This window comes from Eleutherodactylus coqui, chromosome 7, assembly GCF_035609145.1.
Source record: "Eleutherodactylus coqui strain aEleCoq1 chromosome 7, aEleCoq1.hap1, whole genome shotgun sequence".
NCBI classification, from domain to species: Eukaryota; Metazoa; Chordata; class Amphibia; order Anura; family Eleutherodactylidae; genus Eleutherodactylus; species Eleutherodactylus coqui.
In genome coordinates, this window is record NC_089843.1 from 155,733,017 (window position 1) to 155,757,987 (window position 24,971).

At 42.5% G+C, this 24,971-nt stretch overlaps 1 protein-coding gene across 17 annotated transcripts in view; it reads left to right on the forward strand.

The window, feature by feature from the left end:
* The window catches only part of ANK2 (ankyrin 2), a 491,615-nt gene that overhangs the window by 351,140 nt on the left and 115,504 nt on the right, over positions 1–24,971 (forward strand). For 14 of the 17 annotated variants that reach the window (XM_066573863.1, XM_066573861.1, XM_066573871.1 and 11 more), the window contains 9 exons: positions 1,584–1,682; positions 5,857–5,955; positions 6,281–6,478; positions 8,629–8,727; positions 8,918–9,016; positions 18,232–18,330; positions 19,854–20,051; positions 22,948–23,046; positions 23,269–23,367. In XM_066573863.1, the coding sequence (XP_066429960.1) occupies positions 1,584–1,682; positions 5,857–5,955; positions 6,281–6,478; positions 8,629–8,727; positions 8,918–9,016; positions 18,232–18,330; positions 19,854–20,051; positions 22,948–23,046; positions 23,269–23,367 (1,089 nt within the window). The remainder of the gene's footprint in view (positions 1–1,583; positions 1,683–5,856; positions 5,956–6,280; positions 6,479–8,628; positions 8,728–8,917; positions 9,017–18,231; positions 18,331–19,853; positions 20,052–22,947; positions 23,047–23,268; positions 23,368–24,971) is intronic. The other 3 variants (XM_066573868.1, XM_066573869.1, XM_066573870.1) reach the window with 3 other exon arrangements.

Below are 24,971 nucleotides of genomic sequence, written 5' to 3' on the forward strand. Positions count from 1 at the left end.
CTTGTTGCATCTCCCAATGGCTCTTCAGCTTGAGGTCATGGATTGCTGCCCTTACATTCTCCTGTAAATGTTTGGGTACATAATCTAATTCATTGTTTCCTCTAAGATCAGAAAGTTCCCTAGCCCTTGAAGGAGGGGCTGTGACTAAACCAGTCCATCATAGGCCTCCATTGAACAACACAACACTGCATATGCACTAGCTTCCTGTGCTTTCCATAGTGGTATTCAATAGAGGCCATCATCTCCTGGAGACAGAGCTTGTCAGCAATGGGCATCAGCAATGATGGGCTAGTTACAGCATAATAGTTAGTTGCACTAATTGCTGTTTCCAGCACATTTCTGAAAGTCAACACAAAGTGGCCAAGCCTTTTAATTCAAACACCCATTACTAATTAGTTCTTGGAAAGGCCATTAACGCAGAGATTCACTTACTTGTGTAATCCTGGGCAACACCCTTAAAGGAAAAGCTGATAGCAGGCAACGCTTGCTTTCCTGTTATCTGTGGCTCTATTTTATACTTGCTTCTATAGTGCCAACATGTTCTGCAGTACTGTACAGAGATCATCTCCATTCACACTTGTCACCGTCTCCAGTAGAGCTCAGGTATAAGTCCAAATTATCTCTCTCACAAGGACCGATAGCTTAGGAAGAGAGTAGGAGTAAACCATAGTGCACAGATGAAAGCCGCATGGACATGGAAAGAACATACAAACTTCTTGTAGATGTGGTCCTTGGGCTAATTTGAACCCAAGACCTCAGTGCTGCAGGGCAGTAGTACTAACCACTGAAGTACCAGGGTTACAGAAGTATCCTCATCTGAGACTTTCATAACATAGCAACTGGTTAAAATCTTGACAGATTCGGTTCCGAATTCTGGTATCTGCATTTCTCCTTAGTTCTGGCCCCCAATCCCAGCCCAGTAGATTGCAGTGGCTGGGGGTGGTTGGGATTTATGGAAACAGCCAACTGGGTTTCATTACGCTGCTTCTTCTACACTCATAGAAGTCAATGGCAGTTATGGACACAGCGTAGCACTGCAAGCTCCACTGTTAGTGTCACATGGGATCTGGTGAGAATGCCCCTTTAATATGGAAATTATTGATCTGAAAATTGAGTGGGGTCTTATTGCCATGATTGCTCAGCCGGTATTACTTCTGGACCTCTGGATGTGACAAGGGGGGCTGAGTCACTATATGAAACAGTGAATTACAGCAAGATTTATTGCACTCATCATATTTTTTATGGCATTAGTTTTCTACTCCACCCGAAATAAACTGGGAAGGCTTTCACTTTATGATGATCTCACCTGTAAAAGTATTATGCAGTAAAAATGATTTTCTTCTGAAAATAGAGCAGTAGATTGCTGGCTTGTGAGGTCTTGTTGGCCCTCAGCCCTATGGTTCAATTTGGTTATTAGTCTTAGACTGTATGTGATGTCTGCCTGTGTCTCTATACGTACCCTCTGATTTGTAACGCTCCGTGGGATATGTTGGCACCGTGCAAATAAACATGATCATTATTAAATGCAGAGCATTGTTTCTCTCAACTTTGCATGAAATGTTATCGTTTATTTTTCCGTGCAGAATGGAATCACCCCATTGCATGTGGCTTCCAAGAGAGGGAATACAAATATGGTGAGATTACTGCTTGACCGCGGAGGACAAATTGATGCCAAAACCAGGGTAAGATATAATCAACTTTTTGTCTCTGAAATGTCAGCTGCACCCATTGTGATCAATAGTGGGAACCTCACAGCGATTTCCAAACCAGGCTTCTCTGATCCCGGTTTAACCCCTTAGATGCTGTGGTCAATAGCACTTGGGGCATCTAATATGTTTACCAATGGGAGGGGTAACTTTGTTTTAATCTGTCGGTGTCCCACAGTACAAATGTAGTGGAGTGATTCCTTTTGGGCTGTAGTTTTCTGTGGTACTTTATCTGTTTTAAATGCTATTATATTTTGTGGTAATTAATAGAGGTTTAGAATTTGAATACATTTTGCATTTGTAGCACAATATTTCTCTTTTTTTTTTTTGCTTATCACCTATTCATAAGATAGGTAACAGAAGTCTGATTGGTGGGGGTCTCATGACTAAGACGCCACTGATCGAGTGCATGAGGGTCCCTTACCTGGGTCTCCTCCTCACTGTTGGCTTACTACACCCCCGCAGTGAAGAGGAGATTGAATGGAGCGGGGTAACATGTCTACGGTGGCGGTCCATTCATTTTCAGTGAGACTGACAAAGATAGCCATGTGCGTATACTGTGTTGTGCCGCTATTTTTGCTTTATTTAGTCTTGCCTCACTGTGGGTGGATGCCGCGAGTGCACAGTGATGAAGAGACGGGAACCCCATTGTCGGGGTCAGTGGGGGTCTGAGCGATGGGATCTATCCTATGGATAGGTGATAAAAGTCTATTCTGTTATAACCCTTTTAAGCTTATAAGTCGGCACTTCAGGGACTGAGATGCTTAATCAATGCTTTTCTAGGAAAACTAGTCTGTTCTCCAGTTATCGATCATTTTCCTTTGTGCATTGTCTATCTATGAATAATACAGTGCAGCAGTATTTCTTTGAGAATGGGTAAATAGCAGAATTAGTTTTGGGTCTCTTGTATAGAAAATCTCTGAAAACTACTGCATAAAAGTCAGCTCACCATCAACACAAGAAGAGTCTCAACAACTTGGTTTTGAAACCTTTCCTGTGTCCAAGATGACCTTCAATGACTTGTAGAATTATTGTAAACCATTTATTCTAGAAGTTCATTGAGTGGATGTGGATCTGCTTTGCTGCACACTGCTGTGACCTTGGGCTAAATCTTCGCCCTTTCACCCCACCAATTGGGATCTAGTTTTGGCTGCTGCATCCCCAGGCCATTACTTGCAGAAGTAGTCTGTTATATGGCAGCTGATGCTACAGTGGAGACTATTTGTAAATTCGGGACAGGACATACGGTAGTTCTGATGTAAAGTAGTAATGACCCGGTGAATGTATTACACTGTTGTAGGTTTGTTCTTGCAGTGTTAAACCTACTTCTAGGCTCGTACATCCAGCTTGCTTCCCAGACTTTCCACTTATATTCGCTGCATCTTTTACTGTATATTCTAATTCCATCGGTCTGCCAAGTTATCGTCCGTATTGACTGCTGCTTAACGCGTTTGGCGCAGGCACATCTGGAGCAACATAGGCCTTTTAGATGCCTGAGTTTCCTCCTCTTAGCTTAATGGAGAATGAATAATCTTTCTAAGCATGTTGAGTTTTGGGAGGTCTTTAAATAATTTAGGACATAATGAAGATATAAATCTGCTGAGGAATTAATTATAGATGATAAAGTTGCATCCATTCTCTGGAAAATAAGGAATGTCTAAATAATTTAGGTTTAAGTCTGGATCTGTTTTTCCAATTTCATTGTGTAGAATTGTTAGTGTGTGAAGGCCATGCTATGTGTATCAGAAGTTATTCCAACAATGGGTGCGAAATATAAAAGTATGCAATACTAATAGTCTGTCTAAAAACATACGGCAGAATTACATACAAAACTGTCAGCACTTCGGCAATTGTGGTTAAAAGAAATCTGTGTCTGCATTCGGTCCATGCTACATTTTGACTCTTTATGGAGTCTTTACCGATCCAGTTTTTTCTATCTCCCACATACGTACTAGGACCAATTTCATAGAAAGTCAATTGGTCTATCAGTATGTTTTATGCAGTGTGGGGGAAACTGTAATATGATGGAAGGTATGTAATGCTATGGGGTATGTTGTCATGTGTACAATGATCATACTATTGTTTTGGTCAATTGGACCTTTATGGCATACAATTCTTTTATGGACCATTCAAGTCAATGACAGAAGATAACTGATCACACTAGTTGGCTGTCATATACGGTATGTTCTATATATCCCTCAACCGGAGTGACAACATTATACATGGCCACTACTCCATCAGAAATACATACTAGCGGCTGCACCCTTAATCTGACTCTTGTGGCTTATCCACTGCTGCCGTAAAATGAATAGACAATGAATCCCTTTAAATATTAACATTTGAAGCTTACAATGCACATCAGCCAATGCCTTCTACACCTGAATCCATTTTACTGTACTTAACTCTGCATAGAAGTGTGTGTAAGCTGCTGCTAGTTAGCCCGTCACATTCCTGTTCTGTAAAGTTCATATGACTGGATAACACCAGTGCTACTTAAATGTACTTTTTATAGCACCATGTAGTATATCAAACTGTGAACAGATGAGCAGATCTGACTCAACCAGCCTCCATTGAAAAATTATGCTTGTTTTATAATGGAAGAACTTGTTGTTTTTTATGAGCTTTTATTGCCTTCGTGGTTGTTTTTGGCTTTGCTGTTTAACATATGAACAGATTCTTTCCTGTACAGTATTTAACTACGGTACTATTTATCAGCAGGCAGAGCACTATATTAAGTGCAGAAAGCGGAGATCGAGACTGTAGCTACTCTTACTCTTGAACGTGTTCAAATATGCAACTAACATCCAAATCAAAGCAATCCTCTAATTTCATTCCAAAGTATAGTTGAAGACTTATTTTGATACCTATCCCTTATAATTAAATAGGTTGTCTAGTTTAGAAAACCCAATTTCCTATAAGACTGTTGGGCAATTTTGAGTTAATATAGAAGGTTCTTCTATTCGGTATTTTTAATTTCAGGCCGGGAGCACACTACCTTATTTTGGCTGCTGTTTTGTGTCCAGGGCCTGATCGCAGGTGTCCTGACCTGAACTACGACCATCATAGGAATGTATGAGGCTTGGAGTTTGGATCAGGAGAGCCGTTTTCAGGCCAGGATGTGCTTATGTATAACGGACACAAAACGGCAACCAACATACTGTATGTGCTCCCAGCCATAGCCAAAGTATAGAGGGGCTACAAAGAGCTCTGGAGGACCTGCTGTGTCCTGCCTCTAACGCACAACCCATTGATTTGAATGACCACTGTATAATGCTTTAAGTGAAACTGTGCATTCCAAAACATTTTGACGCGTTAGAAGGACATGCCAAAAGTTTTGATTGTTGACCTGAACTATGATCAGGTGTCGAGACCCCCACCGATCGCTGGAACAAGTCAGGTGAAGCGCTCACTGCTTGCTAACTGAAGACTAGCTCATTAAAAAGTCTATAGTCTTGTCTTCAGTTAGCGGACGGTGACAGCTCTACAGCTGCTTCATTCTAGTGACTGCTTGGCGTCTCAACACACAAACCTCCAGCGATCAAAACTTTTGATATGTCTGTATGACCTGTCAAAAGGGTTTGGAAAGCGCAGTAGCACTAATTTTCTCTCGAGTGGCACTGCATTGAAATTGAACACTTACTGGCAAGTTGCCAAACAAATTTTCGCTTCTAACAAGTAAGGATTGTCAGAAGTGGAGAACTCCCTTAACCCTTTCCAATCCACTGTCTGACGTCTGAAGACATTCTGGTTGAAGGCTGTACAGCTCCGATATCAGAAGACGTCCGGCAGGGCATTCTTACTGTATTTTACTAGCCGCTTTGTTGTTGGGGGCCTCTCCAGCATGTCACATACTGCAGTACTGGCTCTAGCCAGCAGATGGTGCCTTTGTATAATGGCAGAAAGAGACAGCCCCCTAGGAAACCCTGAATCCAAAATTGGATTGCAAAGGGTTAAGATATACAGTATTTGAAGACATAGTTTAGGATTTCCGTCACTATGAAGTATGCTTATTTTATCGAGAGAAGTAGTAGCCGGTTTACTTATTTGAAAAGTACCTAAATTGCAGCTACAATGTTTGAAAAATGTAGAATGATCAAATATGTTAATATTCAGATACCTAATAAGATCCTAATGTGTTATTTTGTTACAGGATGGACTTACACCACTACACTGTGCAGCACGAAGTGGGCATGATCCTGCCGTGGAGCTGCTTCTAGAGAGGGGAGCCCCGCTGCTGGCAAGGACCAAGGCAAATGTTCATTTAATATTCTCTGTCATGCTGAAGATGGAAAGATCTGGTCATGCTTTCTATTGTAGAATGAAGTAATGCAAGCACTAGACCTATGGAAGAAGTGAAAAAAATTACAAAAAATGTCAGATTTTTCCACAAGGGGTTATGATACAGATAAAAAAACAGAATTTTTTAATGGCATAAACTAATAGTCCTAGCAGAACTGTTAGCTGTCCAGTTCACCTCTCCATAAAACATTCTTAGGGCGGTGTAACTAAGTTAAATGACTTTTGTGTAAATTGTGGTGGTTACTATACAACTAATGGCTCACTTTTGGCTGTAGAATGGACTGTCCCCACTTCACATGGCTGCTCAAGGAGACCACGTGGAATGTGTAAAACACCTGCTACAACACAAGGCACCTGTGGACGATGTCACACTGGATTACCTGACCGCTTTGCATGTTGCAGCCCATTGTGGACACTACAGAGTAACCAAACTTCTTCTTGACAAGAGGGCAAACCCTAATGCCCGTGCCCTGGTAATACCATCTTTACATCATTCTTAATCTACAAAACTTACGGTAAAGTTTGTATGCAGTAATATCTCAGTGGTGTCATATGTACTGCAGTAAGGGGAATCGCAATAGTTTTTATAATACTGCAGTCTTGGTCCATTTTATTAAAGAGTATCTGTCATCAAAATGCTTATTTTCTAGGTCTTAACATAAATGCCGATATATAGAGTATTCAGCTCTGTGAGAAGGTTATGGTCTTCATATAATTGATGATGGAATCCCCATGAATTTCATCTACAGACATCAGGATTTTTGTAGCATGCTACATAGTGCGCCTATACTAGTTGCAGTCAGTAGAAGACCATTGGCTACGCAAATGGCCGAAAGCGACAAACACACATACAGTGCATTAAATAAACAGATGTGGGGTGATAAGCGTTTATTTGACGCTTGCACCATCTGTCTGTATGTACAGTATGCTGATCAAAATTGGTGCTTATGAATATGTATTAGAGACCAACCTTTTAGAAAACCTATTTTAGCAGCTTCTTCAAGACAGAACTGGTATTGAAGAAGGACATATTGGAGCTTGGGCATGTATAAGGGCAGGCAACTAAATTATTAAACAATGGGCGGACTACAATACCCAGAGAGGTTATCAAAATTGGGGTAATTTAGTTTAGAAAAAAGACAGCTGATGGGCGACCTAATAACTATGTATAAATATATCAGGGGACAATACAGAGATCTCTGCCATCATCTGTTTATACCCAGGACTATGACTAACAAGGGGGCACCCTCTGCATCTAGAGGAAAGAAGGTTTCTACACCGACATAGAAGGGGGTTCTTTACTGTAAGTGAGACTGAGGAATTCTGTGCCTGACGACGGCGCACTCGATAAAAGAGTTTAAGAGGGGCCTGGATGCCTTTCTTGAGTGTTACAATATTACATGTTATAGTCACTGATTACTTTAGAAGGGTTGTTGATCCAGCGACTATTCTGATTACCAGATTGGAGTCAGAAAGGAACTTTTTTCCCTTTAAATGAGGAAAATTGTCTTCTACCTCATTGGGGTTTTTTGCTTTCCTCTGGATCAACATTGCAAGATAAAAGGCTGAACTGGATGGAGATATGTCATTTTTCAGTCAAATGTACTATGTTATTGTTTTCTACTAAAAGCCAATTGTACTGCCATACAACTTCCCATTCACGTCTATATAACGTTGGTTAAAGCTATCACTGAGATGAGCGAGCACGCTCGATAAGGCAGTTACTCGAGAAAGCCTGCTCTTCTCAAGTAACTGCATTCTCGTCCGAGCAGGCTCAGGGGGTGGCGGGGGTTAGCGCGGGGGAGAGAGAGAGATCTCTCTCACTCTCCCCCCCCCTCCCCCACCGGCCCCTGAGCCTGCTCGGACGAGAATGCAGTTACTTGAGAAGAGCGATGCTTGCTCGAGTAACTGCCCTAATACGAGCGTGCTCGCTCATCTCTAATTACTGCGGAGGCGGATCCACAAGCGGATTAGACTCAGTCATGGGGGTGACCACATGCGAAATACCCAATGTGGATTCCATGCAGAATCTACGTCAAGAAGTAACAAGTCCATGGACTGAAAATATCCACTTTGTATAGAAATGAATGGGAAATGTATTTAATGCGGATTTTCCACAGATTTGATGTAGGATCAACCTGGATTCCATGTCAAACTCACAGCAAATCCCGTAATGTGAACAGAGTCTAAAAAGGATAAATGAGGCTTTTCGTTTGGTGTGGCAAATTTATGAAAATGGCACCATACTACATACTGCCCTCCCTTTTTACACCAACCTAAACACCTACACCACCTACACCATGGCATTATGTAGTAATAGATTTGGCACAAACATTGAGTTGTTTAGTCATACCTATTTGGCACATTTTCTTCAAATGTCAGAGTACATGGTTAAAAATGGTGCACATCTTTCATAAATATGGCGCACATCACATGTTACCTGTCTAACGAGCTTTACCACTCTTTAAGCGCATTTCATATGATAAATGTGCCCCATTGTGTGGTCGACATATGCCAAGTATGATCGTCTATATAACAGCCGCTGAGTGGTTTGCATGAGTTGCATGATTTGCAGGCTTTGATGAGTGCATGAGTCTTGCTAACAAGTTGTTTCTCTGAACAGAATGGTTTTACCCCATTGCACATTGCCTGCAAGAAAAACCGTATCAAAGTTATGGAACTGCTAGTGAAATATGGGGCTTCAATCCAGGCTATAACAGAGGTAGAACAGGTTTTCTTAGCTTTCACATACATCTAGCCATTTCCTGCTTCCCCTTGTCCTGTCTCTGTGTTTCCTCTTCCATAGAATCTTCACTGTTGCCTCTCTCTATCCTCTCAAACATCTGCCGTAACTGTAGACGCCCCATTAGTCTTGTGCAGAGGAGTAAAATGCCTGTTGGTTTGTTTCACAGTCTGGGCTCACTCCAATACATGTGGCTGCTTTCATGGGCCACTTGAACATAGTCCTCCTTCTGCTGCAGAATGGAGCCTCTCCAGATGTCACTAACATTGTGAGTATGTCTTAAAATAACCGGATTTACTGTACATTATGGAACCTCTTTTAGAATTCTATCATTTCACATAGTATGTTGATGCAATAAAACTGCCTAACTTGTTGATGTGCATGTCATTAGCTGTATTTTAGGCGTACGGAGAGCCCATCTGATCTGTGTGTTTGTCCAGATGTACCCACTAAACAGACCATGGCCAATTTTGACATCACTCATATTTGAAGCATCATAGTAAAAACTGATGGAAACATTGTATGTGCTAACAAAAAAACCAAAAGAAACACAGATTGGCTCATGTAACAAATAGTCGTGACTATTCCTAGAAATAGAGAACCTCATAATACGCATTTCTATGTTGCTCACTGAAGGAAGCCGGTAGTGTATTCATGTGTGTTATTTACATGTTACTGTCTTGTGTGCTTTCAATAATCCATTGAAACATTCTGTCTTTAGTTGGGAGCATAGCAACGCTTTAAAGTCTGATTTTATTTAATGGGTATTCCAATATAAAGCATAATGGTAAATCCGCAGGTTGTACAGTAAATTCCTGATTGTCCGACCTCACTTACCAGTACAAAGCGACTGCCAACTGTAATTTTTGCTCTGGCTCCAATAGAGGTGTAAGTGAGGCCAACCCTCTAACACATTGTACCTGCATTGGGTTAGTAAATGGGTCCTGTGTTCCCTAAAAGAAGGGATTCTAGAGATGGAATCCTTGCTGATCATATATCTATAGCATATCATATCAACATGCCATATTGCTTCATATAGGCATACCACTATGTAGCAGACTTCCTGGACTCCTCTTTACTGAGGCTCAGTATGTTTAGCATATGGCCATTATCGCATAATCTTTTTCTTACATTTGGTTTGGTTGCTCACAGTATTTAATAATGTTATCACTGCGGCAATGTTGTCTTCTGCATCCTACAATCGGAGCGCCTGGCTGTATAACAGCCAGGCGTCTTGAGCAGAGAACAGCTGGATGCAGAACACAAGTGGGGATACCCCGCTTGTCTTCTGCATCCTCCAATCAGAACATCCAGCTGTATAACAGCTGGGCGCTCTGAGCAGAGAACAGCTGGATGCAGAAGATAAGCGGCCCCGCTTGTATTCTGCATACCCCGCTCGGAGCGCAAGGTGATCGAACAATGTTTGAGCGATCGCCTTGCGCTGTAAAAAGAACAGAACGATTATCACTCAAAAGACTTTTTGTGCAATAATCGTTGTGTCTAAACCAGCCTTAAGTCAGTTTTCTGGTGTACTCTGCCCCAGAAAGCTGTCGTATGTTGAATAGTAAATAAGTCTCACTGTATTTTGTTGGCTGGGATACTGTAAAGCTTCAGATCTCCCTATAGTGTAGTACAGACTCATGGGGGTGGTGTATCATACCTGGTATAAAAATAAAAATGGAGCCGCTGCCAACAGCTGTGAACCAGCAGCTTTCATTTTCCACAGGGCTTTGAAAAGTAAGAGGATGAATGTGATTGGAGAACTACTTCACTTCTCCTTCGCATCAGGTTTGTTACATCTCCTGCACACGGAGTTGCAGTGCTTATAACAGGCATTATACTGCAGGAATTATGGGGGAAACTCTCTAAGCCCTGCATTTCCTGCGCCAGGCTTAGTATAATATCCCCCAGCGTGCTGAATACACATAGAGGCACATGTCTTTTCATGTATTAGGCACATCCCCGGCAGCTCAGTGTGCCTTCACACAAATGTACGTCTGGTCCTGACCAGGCACACATTTCTGGAATAGTGTATGCCAGTTTGTGGCGTAAATTATACATAAAACTGTCGCTCCAGGCCGGCCAAGCTCCCTCCCGAAGGCCTCACTCATTTTTCAGAAAAGTGGCGGGGTCGGGCGCAGAAGGAAGAAAAGTTGCAATATTTTTGTGCACGTAGGCCTTGCGCAAAGTTTTGCAACTTTTCTCCACCACAATTCTGGCTTAGACCTGTTAACAAATGTCCCCCTGCGCTTTACAACAGACTGCTATACATTATCGGGTTGTGTCTTGCATCACAGCGCTGAAAGATTGCATCAGGATGTTTAATGCACTTGATGTAGAAAGATACACAATAGCTAAAGTTTTATTTGGTTCAGTAAAATTCTTCAAATATCAAAAGGTACACCGATACATATACAGTAAGTTATATTCCAAGGTTGGCACTCCCTTACATGGATTATGCGGCATGCCATTTACATCCAGTAGCTGTGTTGTATATAGTCCATCTGTGGGACCTGCTGATGACACTTACTATGTTGCTGTTGATTAACTGATTTTTGCAAGTTGCTGCCCATTGCCATTAGATGTTTGTGAGAAAATACCAATAATCTAATGTCTATGCTGCTTGCCAGATCCTCCCGTTATGTATGCTGTCAGGGCATTAGGGATCAGACAGTTTGGATTGACCCTGATTGATCTTAATATTTACACTGAGACACCTAGTTTATTAAAATTACATGGTCACCATTCCTTTGGACCCCTATCTGAGAGCACCATGAGGTAGTGACAGTCACACTGATTACAGTGATATGTCTGCTGCCTGTATCTGTGCAGTAGTTTGGGAGAAACATGCCTTTTATCAGTTGGAGCACATGCGCAAAGGACTACTTGAAGTAGTCCCGGATATTCATGAGATCCAGGTTAACCACACTCACCCACCACTGATTGACTGCTGTCTGCCTATTACTGTGCCTAGAGAAAGAACTGCCAATCATTGGATGGAGGGTGGGGTGGCCATCATTTAAAGGTTTATTTATTTGCAGTTGAGATAAAAGCAAAGACAATGAATTTCTCCATATACATATATGCACAGTATGTTCAATGGGTATTCCAGTTTTAGCAAAAAAATGTTGCTCTTTGTAAATAAAAAAATACAGTTTTCTAATATGCCTTATTTACTGATTTCTCACAATTCTACTAATAACAATTATTTGCTGAAACTGGAATACCCCTTCAGAGGTATGTTCACACATATAAGAAATGGGGTGGTTTTTGTACAGGAGAAAATCTGCACCAAAATCCATGTCAAAAACTGCGCCAGGATCCGCACCATTGCTGCATCATTTCACTCAAATATTGGTGCAGGTCCACAGCGGATCTACCCTTTTAATATAAATCTGCTGCGGGTCCGCACCAAAGTCTAATGGTTCGCATTTTGACGTGATTTTTGACACAGAAATAATGCAGCTCTTGTTGCGGATTTTCCAGATACTTTAAAAAAACTCTGTCACCATAATATTAATATAAGGGCCAATAGGTGGCGCTGCAAAGGTATGGTTCCATCTTCCTTATTTGCATGTTTCCCACAGGAGCATGCATGGCCTTACAAGTCTTCTCACTCACTTCCCAGGTGTCTCCTCACTCGCCTTCTTGGTGCTCTCCTTAAGTAGAGACGATACCCTTCCTAATCCATGTCTATAGACCTCTTATACTAGTCAATCCAGAAACCTACTGTACACTGATGAGGGGCAAAAACCTTGAAACAGCTGTACTGTATAAATTCTGGCTTTTGGTTTTCAATTCCCAATCATTGTTATCAAGACTTGCATAAAGAGTCAGACAATGATTTGCAGGAATGCTGCCATCCAATAGGTGGCGCTGCAGAGCCACCTATTGGTGTGCCACGCTATAAGGGTGGTTGGAATTGCTTTACAATGAGTTTTGTTGAGTCAGGATAAGAGAGCAATACCTTTGAATGAGTTATGATAACTTTCCAGGCTGTGATCTCACAATCGGGCTAAACTCTGCCGCATCTGCAGACCAGAATTATAACACTTTTAGGGGTTGGATTTTCTGCCAGGTATTTTGATGCAGTCCAGTGAAGCCATGTCCAAAATCGCGTCCTACACGTGTTCCTGCAGATTTTCTGCAGATTCATCACAGAATTCAACCTACTCATTAAAAGCGTTGAAGTCTGCTGGGAAAATCTGCGGCGTGCATTGACATGCTGAGAATTGTATAACTGCACAGCAGGTCGATCCCAGCATGGATACTTTCTGGAGTTCGTGAGGGAGTTTTTGTAAAATTGTATCCATTTTACTGTTACTGTAACCACTGCAAATATTCCACCTGGAGAATCTGCAGAGTATCCACCCATGTGCACGGACACATAGTAAGTTGTTGGTTTTTTTCGCCATGCTAACCTGAAGATTTGTGTTACAAACTTTGTTAACCTTTAACTCTCCTACGTCCACTTGCCAGTTTTCTGTTAGTTTCAATGTTATCGGATAGGAAAAGGTTAATGAATGATTGTACATCAACCACACACATCAAGATAGAGCAGTTTTCTGCAGACAGTTAGCTTAAAGCCCATTTACACGCAAAGCTGATTGTTCAAAAGGAGTTCAAAAGATTGGGAGACTGACAGTTTTAGTCATCCTTTTGCATAAGCTTGCATGTAAATGAGCCTCAGGGAGCTGTATGCAGATAATAGCAGGTGGTCTGTTCTCTAAATACTGCTCCTTTGTTCTGCCAAGGGGCTGCAAGCTGAATACAGTATAATCAGTGCTGGAGAACACAGCATGTGGTCCCTGCTATCAGCTCTCCAGCTGAATGATGGATTTTATGCTTACCTAAAAATCATCGTTCAGATGAAGAGTAAACAATAGTAGCATTTACAAGCAACGATTATTGCTCAAAATACATCGTTTGAGCAAATTTTCATTGATAATTGTTGCTTGTAAATGGGCCTTAAGTCTTCCTTCACATTGCATAAACCTTATGTTTGTCATAGATGTCAGGAAAATAGAAAGGGAACAGCACTGCAGACATCAATTGAGGTTTCAATACACATATTCAAAGGCACTTTGCATGTGAGTATTTCAACATCTCTGATATGCGCAATCCATTATTGAGCATTCAGACAATGTGTCCATGTATTTGTACATAGCGGTAATGGCAACATTTCAGAAACTATTCCTTCATCAGCTTCACCGCAGGTCTCCATTAAGGCTGCCAGCCATGATTGACGAAGGAATAGTCTCCGAAGCGTTGCTGCTGCCGGACACAAAATTAGAATAATATACGTCAGGAAAACCCCATAAGTGTCCATGAAGCTGATTCACCCAGCAAAGACCCAAAGCACATCCTTGTGGCCCCTGTCAGGGCTGGTATACTGTATGGAAAAGGGTAGTAGCAGCTCTCTGCAGAGGCATTTTGCTAAGTAAAACCTATAGAGCGTGATGTACTTTTAGTTACATTGAGTGTCAATGGGTGATGTATACACTGCCATACGATGGGGTGGAGCAATCTGTTGGCGTTACATGTCAGGCAGGTGTGGAAATATGCTGCAAAGTGAGAATGTTTTCAAAAATAGAAGTGTTAATAGTTTTGTGGTCAATTAACAACATGGAAAGTGAAGGAACAAAAGAAAAATCTAAATCAAATCAATATCTGGTGTGACCGGCCTTTGCTTTCAAAACAGCATCTGTCTTCTAGCTACGCTTGCTCACAGTTTTAGAAGGAATGTAGCAGGGAGGTAGTTCCTAACATCTTGGAGAACTAAGCACAGGTCTGCTGTAGATGTAGCGTTGCTCAAATCCTTCTGTGTCTTCATGCAATCCCAGACAGACTGGATGATGATGAGATCAGGGCCATAGCATCACTTCCAGGACTCCTTGTTATTCTTTATGCTGGATATAGTTCTTGATGACATTGGCCGTATATTTGGGGTTGTTGTCCTGCTGCAGAATAAATTTGGAGCCAATCAGACGCCGCCCTGATGGTATCACATAATAGATAAGTAATAGGGATGAGCGAGTATACTCGCTAAAGCACTACTCGCTCGAGTAATGTGCTTTAGCCGAGTATCTCCCTGCTCGTCCATGAAGATTCGGGGGCCGGCGCGGGGCGGGGAGCTGCGTGGGAGAGCGGGGAGGAACGGAGGGGAGATTTCTCTCTCCCTCTCTCCCGCCCGCTCTCCCCTGCTCCCCGACGCGACTCACCTGTCAGCTGCGGCGGCTCCCGAATCTTCAGGGACGAGCGGGGAGATACTCGTCTAAAGCACATTACTCGAGCAAGTAGTGCTTTAGCGAGTATACTCGCTCATCCCTAATAAGTAAGTATCTGCTCTTATTGCTCAGCATTGAGGACACCATTAATCATAATCAAATTCCCAACTCCACTTGCTTAAATGCAGCCCCAAACTTCCAATGAACCTCCACCATGCTTCCCTGCAGACACTGATTATCGTACCGCTCTCCAGCCCTTCTGTTACAGACAAATATTTCACATTTTGGCTCGTTAGTTCAGAACACCTCCTGACATTTTCCTGCACCTACGTTCCTATGTTTTTGTGTATAGTTGAGTCACTTGACCTTGTTTGTATGTTGAAGGCATGTTTTTTTGGCCACAATTCTCCCATGAAGACCATTTCTGGCCAAACTTCTTCGAACAGCACATGGGTGTGCCTGAGTCCTGCTGGTTTCTTCCAGTCTTGACCATCAACTTTTATCTCACCAAGTCTCTACAGAAAATCTTAAGTATGTCATGGCGCCAGCGGTAAGGCCAGATAATTGGGGATTATTAAGAGTACTTTTCTTAATTTCCCTTAGGGCTTATTCAGACGTCCGTATATCGGTCAGGTTTTCACGCCCGGCCGATATACACTGTCTTTCTCTGCAGGGGGGAGGAGGCGGGATGAGACGGGAGCAGTGCACTGAGCTCCCGCCCCCTCTCCACCCTCTCTCCGCCTCCTCTACGGCCCTCGCCACTGTTTGCAATGGGAAGGTCTAGGGTGGAGGTAAGTTCCACCCCTGTCCCCCCCCTCCCATTGCAGATAGTGGAGAGGCGGCAGGAGCTCAGTGCACTGCTCCCATCCTGTCCCGCCTCTTCCCCCTGCACAGAGATACTAAGGCAGCCTGGAAATCGATTGTGTTTTCTGGTCACGGTATTTTTGCGTAGATTTTGCGCAGATGGCTTCCATTGAAGTCAATTAAAGCCGTCTGACCCACAATTGACATTGGGGAAAGGTCGTGGGACCTGCATCATCGCCTAGCGACTGCGCGGGGAAAAAAACTATTGGAAAAAATATCTGTACTGCGCATGTCCGACAGCTCACCGTCCCGACCATCCGCAGTGCAGATGAAGATTACAGGGGACAGGTATGCGAGGTCGCCGGCCGGGCTCAGAGCCGGATTCTGCTGCAGGCTCCAGGATGTGGAATCTGACTCTGCCGTGTGCAGGCGGCCTTAACTTCCCTGTATGGAAATTAGACGCACCACCCCAGATTGCAGCATAAAATGATTTGAGCAAGTTGTCCATGAATCAGTTTCAGTGTGAATCCACTTTAGACCGCTTTCACACGGTCAAGAAAATTGTTTAAGATTTGTGCGTTGTGAATGGGGTCACACACACGAGCCGTTTTTGGATTTTTTTCCGCATTGCGGTGCGGGAAAAGGTTGCAGCATGACCGATCTTTGGACGTTCCCCCAGAACACATTGCCCATTGATTTCAACGGGACCAGGAAAAGTATTGCACAGCATGCGAGGTGCACAGGAGTGCACTTCAAGGCAAGGTTTCAGCTGTGCCGGAGGATCGCACATTCCCGAATACGATATCGGGCTGAGTTTCACAACCCAATATCGTACTTGCCCATGTGAAATTAGCCTTAGGGCGAGCGTGTTTTTTTTCTCGCTATGTGCATGAAAAAATGTGCTCCACACATGTGCAAAATGCGCATGAACTGGTACATTTGCGCAAGAATTTCCTTTCTTTTGCAGGTACGAGTATTTTGCGCCTCTAAAAAAGGGACATGTGAACACTTAATAGGAAACCAATGGTTCTAATAGATGCAATTTTTTTTTCACGCACATGGGTGCGCAAAATAACACGCTCTTCTGACCGAGGCCCTAGAGTGGGAAAATCAAACGATCTGAGCAACTGAACGAGGCATGGTTCTCGGTGCTAGACTAGCTGGGGCCAGAATTTCAAAAACTGTCAATCCTGTGAGCGTTTCCTGTGCAGTGGTGTCAAGTGTTTATCCAGAATGGTGCAATTGAGGAAAAAACATCTCATGAAAGGGGATCCTGCAGATATAAAGAACTTATTGAAAGGGGTCAGAGGAGGATGTCAAAAATAGTTTTCACAAACAGGCAGTGCATGGTTGGCAAATTGCAGCCAAATAGAACACTGGTGCTCCAACTAACATGCCCAATTGCACAACTAGTTGTTCCTTAGCACGGACGGACTGCAACAGCAGATGATCAGTTCTAGTGCCAATAGTATTTAAGGCAAACAGGCAAGACTGCAGTGGGCAAAAGTGCGCAAAAACTGGATTACTGTTGAAATATATCGTGTGGTCCGATGAATCCATATTTCTCTTGCACCATGCTGACAGGAGGGTCAGAATTTGGTACAAGCAGCATAAATGTAGGATGATGAGACTAATCTGTGAACCCTCCCTGTCAGGTGTCAACAGTTCAGGTTTGCGGAGGTGAATTAATGGTGAAGGTGCTCTTTTCTTGGGTCCCCTAATAGACGTGGACAAACGCCATGACGCATTGCTACAGTTTTGAAAGCCACAGGTTGTCCGACGCACTACTGTGTGTGTGTGTGATAGATTATATATATATATATATGTGTGTGTGTGTGTGTATGTATATGTATATATATATATATATATATATATATAATGTATTTAATATAATAGCTACCGCCCAAAAGCAAGTGTAGCTTGGTGTATGCAACAGAAAATGCTTTGAAACATACACCAACCAGATCCATGGCTTATAATGCAGAATGTATGTCAGAGTGTTTTCCTGTCGTGCGGCTGACTTACTTGTGTCTTTAAAAGTGTAGTTGATTTATGATTTCCAATACAAGGACATCCGGCAAAACAGAAAACTTGCCGCCTTCTGGGCTATGCATCAGAAGACTTCCCAGCATGCATCGTGCTTTATGCCGGGCATGCTGTATATACAAAGTGTGATGAGAACAGAGATTTTCATTTAATGCTAGCTAGCAGAGATTCTTAAAACTGCAAGGCAATAAAGGCAGAGTATATCCTGGACTCCCATAGCTCTGTTCTACGCACAGATGACCTGTCATTTACTTCTACTATTTGTTTATTAAGCATGTTGTATTTTTATGAAGATAATCAAGATATTTCCTTTGGATCTAAATAATGATGAATTCCATTTCCAGCAACCATGAAGGGTAGCGCTGATATCCATCCGTGTGTTCATTCTTTATCTCTGTATTTCCAGCGAGGAGAGACGGCGTTGCATATGGCGGCTCGCGCAGGGCAGGTTGAAGTGGTCCGTTGCCTTCTCAGAAATGGTGCGCTGGTGGATGCTAGAGCGAGGGTGGGTTACTGCTTGTTTTTACTGATATTCCATCTATACTGTACATGTGTGGCACAGACTGGGGCGTTACTTATATATTATATAATGGTGTAGCTGTATCAGCCATGAAGACTCTCCCTTACAATGGGAATTCTGATATTTATTAATGTTCTATGCAGGGAATAAGGTGGACAAAGCTGAATGCTACATGATTGCTCTACATGTAGTAACCATATGTTCTGCACATGTGTGGCATGTAGTATACTGCATTGTGGGACATTGTATGAGTATGACCAACACAAGAGAATGCTGTATAATTAACACTTTATTGTACGAATTAAAACGACTATTCTGATAGTATTTTATATGCTGGTCTTTTGTAAGCTGTATTGTGTGATTCTGAATCACATTAAAGGGGTATTCAGGGCATTTAACCCATTTTAGTACTGATGACTTAGCATAAATCATCAGTAGGTAATCAGCTAGGGTCTGCCACTTGGGACCCCCGGTGATCACCTGATCTCAGACCTTGCACTCACTGCAGCAGGGCCAGACATCTGCTTTGGGGTCAGAGCTGGAAGTGCAATAGGATGTATAGCTTGCATTGATTTCAATGGGAGTGAAGTCTTCTATAGCCATTCAGGCTCCAACCCCAATGTCGACAGAGCCATTAACATGCGGCCTGCTGCAGTGAGTGCGGGGCTGAGGGGTTCTGGAGTTCCCAGCAGCAGTCCCCTTAAATAAATGAGTAATCAGTACTAAAAGGGGTTAAATGTCTGGAATACTCCTTTAAGCTGTCAGGAAATCAGCATTAATTGGGTATTAGCACAAAGTTAGGTGATCTGTGTATAATTTATATAATATATTATTCCATTATGCTAGATCAATCCTCAGTGCTATATACCTGGGTCATATGTGTAGAGAGAGAGCCTACCTCCTGGTCAATACCGTCCAGCCCCCTTGACCATATTTCTCTCTGTAGCCTGACATACTTCTTCATGTACTTCCTAGCAGTAAGGCCGTATTTACATGGGGATATTCTCATATCCGTTTTGTGCATTGCGAGAGTCACAAAACTTGCACGAAAATAAATCCCACTGTTTGCATTGGGTCTATTTACACGGGCGACTTTTCTTTTGCAGCAATGCTGCGCGCTGGAAAAACTGCTGCATGTCCCATTTTTATGTGACTCCCGCACAAGAATAGGAGATTCAAATGTTCGGTCTCCCGCACAGAACACAAACATGGTTTTTGTTTTCTGTGTGATGAGAGTTGCACCCGAGTATCTCGGGCTTGACTCGCTATCGGCTATGTAAATACAGCCTAACAGAGACTGCCTTCTTGTATGTACGTCATTCCCATGTGCGCTTACCAACTTCTTACTGCAGATTTGCCCACTGGTATTGAGCTCATTATAAGTGGAATAGTAGAAGCATGCCGCCATTGTTATTCCACAGATCTGCTTCCTTAGTATATGTAACATACATACAATGCCTTTGCTTTGCCAGATAATCAGATTTATTACATGACTTATTCTTTTGCAGGAGGAGCAGACACCTCTCCACATAGCCTCTCGCTTGGGTAAAACAGAGATTGTCCAGCTTTTACTACAACACATGGCTCACCCAGATGCTGCTACCACAAATGGATACACCCCTCTTCATATCTCAGCCCGAGAGGGTCAGGTGGATGTGGCATCAGTCTTAATCGAAGCTGGAGCTTCCCATTCCATGCCTACCAAGGTAAAAGCTGGGTTATTGTCAGTGGGTAACAATACTGCGAGTAATGAGAATGACCGTTATGAAGGTCTGATTGCAGCCTCACTTTTGGATACTTGCTACATTAATGTGGTCCTCAAACTTACTAAGTAGGATAGCTCAATTTATACCAGAAAGGTAAAAAAATGGGTATAAGGCACGACCTTATGTGAATACACAGAGTACATTTTTGCCAAACGTCTCTGTTGTAAAACCAGCATATGTACGCGTTTCGAGGTTACAAAGACTCTTCCTCAGTATTTGCTGGTGACATACATCAAGAGCAGGGAGCAGTATTGACAATATGTCCATAGAGGAGTTCAGCATTCTGTATGGACACATCGTAAACACACGCTCCCTGCGCTTTATGTATGTCCCCAGCAAATACTGAGGAAGAGGTTTGCTAGTCCCGAAACGCGTTTATATGCTGGTTTTGCAATAAACAACGAAGTTTTAGTAAAAAATTTACTTTGTGTATTCACATATGTCCCAGGTTGCGTTTTCTACCTAATGTTTTAATCTTTCTGGTATCCGTCGTTCATACGTCCGCCCTGAGGGAATCCTGCAGTTGCTTGCGGTCGGCTGCACTTGTTATGCATAGAATTTTCTCCTACTTAAAGGATTCAGTCCACACACCACCAAGAAGTATATAGTCCACACACCACTATGAAGGATATAGTCCACACATCACTATGAAGGATATAGTCCACACACCACTATCAAGGATATAGTCCACACACCACTATGAAGGATATAGTCCACACATCACTATGAAGGATATAGTCCACACATCACTATGAAGGATATAGTCCACACACCACTATGAAGGATATAGTCCACACATCACTATGAAGGATATAGTCCACACATCACTATGAAGGATATAGTCCACACACCACTATGAAGGATATAGTCCACACACCACTATGAAGGATATAGTCCACACACCACTATGAAGGATATAGTCCACACATCACTATGAAGGATATAGTCCACACATCACTATGAAGGATATAGTCCACACACCACTATGAAGGATATAGTCCACACATCACTATGAAGGATATAGTCCACACATCACTATGAAGGATATAGTCCACACATCACTATGAAGGATATAGTCCACACATCACTATGAAGGATATAGTCCACACACCACTATGAAGGATATAGTCAACACACCACTATGAAGGATATAGTCAACACACCACTATGAAGGATATAGTCCACACACCACTATGAAGGATATAGTCCACACACCACTATGAAGGATATAGTCAACACACCACTATGAAGGATATAGTCCACACACCACTATGAAGGATATAGTCCACACACCACTATGAAGGATATAGTCAACACACCACTATGAAGGATATAGTCAACACACCACTATGAAGGATATAGTCCACACACCACTATGAAGGATATAGTCCACACACCACTATGAAGGATATAGTCCACACACCACTATGAAGGATGTAGTCCACACACCACTATGAAGGATATAGTCCACACACCACTATGAAGGATTTAGTCCACACACCACTATGAAGGATATAGTCCACACATCACTATGAAGGATATAGTCCACACACCACTATGAAGGATATAGTCCACACACCACTATGAAGGATATAGTCCACACGCCACTATGAAGGATATAGTCCACACGCCACTATGAAGGATATAGTCCACACGCCACTATAAAGGATATAGTCCACACGCCACTATGAAGGATATAGTCCACACGCCACTATGAAGGATATAGTCCACACGCCACTATGAAGGATATAGTCCACACGCCACTATGAAGGATATAGTCCACACGCCACTATGAAGGATATAGTCCACACGCCACTATGAAGGATATAGTCCACACGCCACTATGAAGGATATAGTCCACACACCACTATGAAGGATATAGTCCACACACCACTATGAAGGATATAGTCCACACGTCCTTTTTTCTTATTCGGGTTGCTCTACCTTCTTTTTCTTCACCATGGGATCCATTTATTGAAGTGTGAGTCCTCTGATTAGGCTTCTCCTGCCACAGATTTCTTATCTGCAAGTTGGGACTCCTGAGCCCCATCACAGGTTCTAAATAACTGACCAGTAATGTTGGTCTTGTCAAACACCAGACCTTGCCTTAGTCGGTAATCCTATAGTTGTGGGGCATATTCCTTAAGGTGCGTTTAGATGTAACGACTATTGTTCAAAAGATCGTTAAAGCGAATGCTAATCGTGTAGTCTAAACACTGGCCAACAACTGAATGACAAAAGAGAATTATTCGCTTTTCGTTCGCCGTTCCGTATCAGCCGGCATAAAAAAATCATCGTTGGCTCGTTCACTTCTCGTTGCGTTTCAAATGATTCTCAATGATGATCTGCCTGTCTAAACAGTCTGCCCTCGCGTGGATGGGCTGATAAGGACGTCACCAGCTCGTTCGTTGGGGCAAACGAAGATCCTTCATTTCTTGTTGTATGTTAAAGGGCCATTATGCAGTCATGTCTGCACATTACACACTTGGCTGCTAGGGGGCAGCAGAGTACGGTTCAACTGCATATGTCCTGTAGATAGGTGTGGAAAATGGAAACCATTTTTACAAATTGCCAGGAGTTCTAGAAGCTTCTTTTAATGGTGCACTAATTAATGATGGTGGGAAATAGCAAGTCTTGCAATAACATGAAAGTGTAAACTATAACGTACAATAGAAAGTATCCCTATGTGGAACACTTTACCCTCCTTGCTAACACAGCAATTTGATGGCAGACGTGTCAGAATATTTTTGTTCCTCCAGGTTATAAAACTACTATATTTGCAGTTTTGTTTAAAAAAAAGTATTTTGTAAGTCGATATTTGTGTTCACTCTTACAGAAGGGATTTACCCCATTGCATGTAGCTGCTAAGTACGGAAGCCTAGATGTGGCCAAACTCCTCCTACAACGGCGTGCACCCCCAGATTCTGCTGGCAAGGTAAGTCATTGTGGTTTTATTATATTAATAGACTCTCATATATTTGTTACATGTTTTATGTTCACAATGTTCTGTTCTAATTACAGACATCATTTTCATGTAATTACTTAATTACCTTAATAAGCATTTTATGTTTAGTATCTTTTTTTTCTTACAGTGTAATTGTCTAGAATTTCAATAACTAACTTGTTTAACCCCTCATAACAAACACGCCCTTTGCAGAATGGGCTCACACCACTCCATGTTGCTGCTCACTATGATAACCAGAAGGTGGCGATGTTGCTACTCGAAAAGGGAGCTTCTCCCCATGTCACAGCCAAGGTGAGATCTGGTGTCGGTTGTACATATGAGCATGTGCTTTTACAGTCAGGCTGGTTCACTTTATTTTCTTTAACCAAAATAAATCTGAATCATTAAAGGGCCACTCCGGTGAAAACCTATATTTCCATTCCAACCCCCTCACCTAATTGTGACACTGGTCTCCTCTGTGTATTAGAATCACTTCCATGCAGTGCAGCCCTTTGTCTGATGCCTATCATGCACCATCTTGCAGGCAGGTCCTATGTAACAACATCACACAAACTGAGAAACTGACTTAATTTGAGAACACATCTCAAATATCTGAACTGGTCAAAACTGAGATCACATGACCATTGATGGGATAAAAAAAAGTCTGGGAGTTTCAAAGACATAGACATGACTGACCAGAGTAACACCAGCTCCCTTATATATACTTGGGGATAGTTACATAATGAATGAATCTTATAAAATCACCGGAGTGGCCCTTTAAATTAGTGCGAAAATGAATTGTCATACCGATATGCTTTGACACCCTTATACTGTCGGTCAAAAGTTTTTGAACGCCATGAACACTTGTGATGTAAGGGAGAAAAGAAACACAGATATTTGATCCAAACGAAGGAGAACAATTATTCATAGTGTAAGAAATACGACAAAAACCTCGCCATTCAAGACCTTTATGAAAGGAATCAAACTTTCTTTTCATGTAAGAAACCACTTTGAGCCTTAAAAACACTTTTGACTAATCTAGGCATCCTACTGAAGGCATTTAGTAAAACGGTTGGTTCTGATGGCTTCCATGAGGCTTGCAATATATTCCAGAGGCTTTCTTGAGAAGTTGGACACTGTTTCCTCACCGATCAAGCTCTTCCTACAGAGGTTTGATTGGGTTTAGATCAGGCGATTGTGGCGGCCATTCTATGGTTCAGTGTACCCAGGACAGAAAGTTGTCCCAAACCAGAGGGTCGCTTTAAGAAGTGGCATCCACACAGCAAATCTAGCAAAGAGGCCAGCTCTTCTAAGTGTACTTCTAATGCGTTACACAAATACTTACTTGTCGTGGTCTAAGTTGAGGTGTCATTGATTTTCAGTAGCAGTTCGTGGTCTGGAGAGCAGCACAATGGGTTTATCTACTCTAATAGACACCCATGGCCCCCCACTTTATGGTTGATTTTCGTTGGTCCCAGTTTAGCAAAAAGACTTGATTATGGCCCTCATCTCTTGGCCCCCATGTCATCGCAGCTGGGGAGCCCTCTCCTGTGATTCCCCAACAGCAAATCCCTATGACCATGTTGGCTGCTAATGACCTCGTAATATAAATAATCATAATTACCTTGATGACTTGTTATGAACTGCTCATCTCTCTCCTTTCTACAGTTGATTTCAAGGTCCCAATAACACACTAGAAACACAGCAGACATAACTGTAAACACATAGACAACAACACAGCTCCAATCAGGACGCTAGGGTGATTTCACACCTGCATTGGGGATTCCACTTCCCTGCTCCATTTGGGGAGCAGGGAAGGGGAATCCCTGCGGCTGAACGGTTCATCTCTAAACGGAACTAAACAGCGCTGGACGGATCCCATTGACTATAATGGGGTCCGCGCACTTTACGCACAG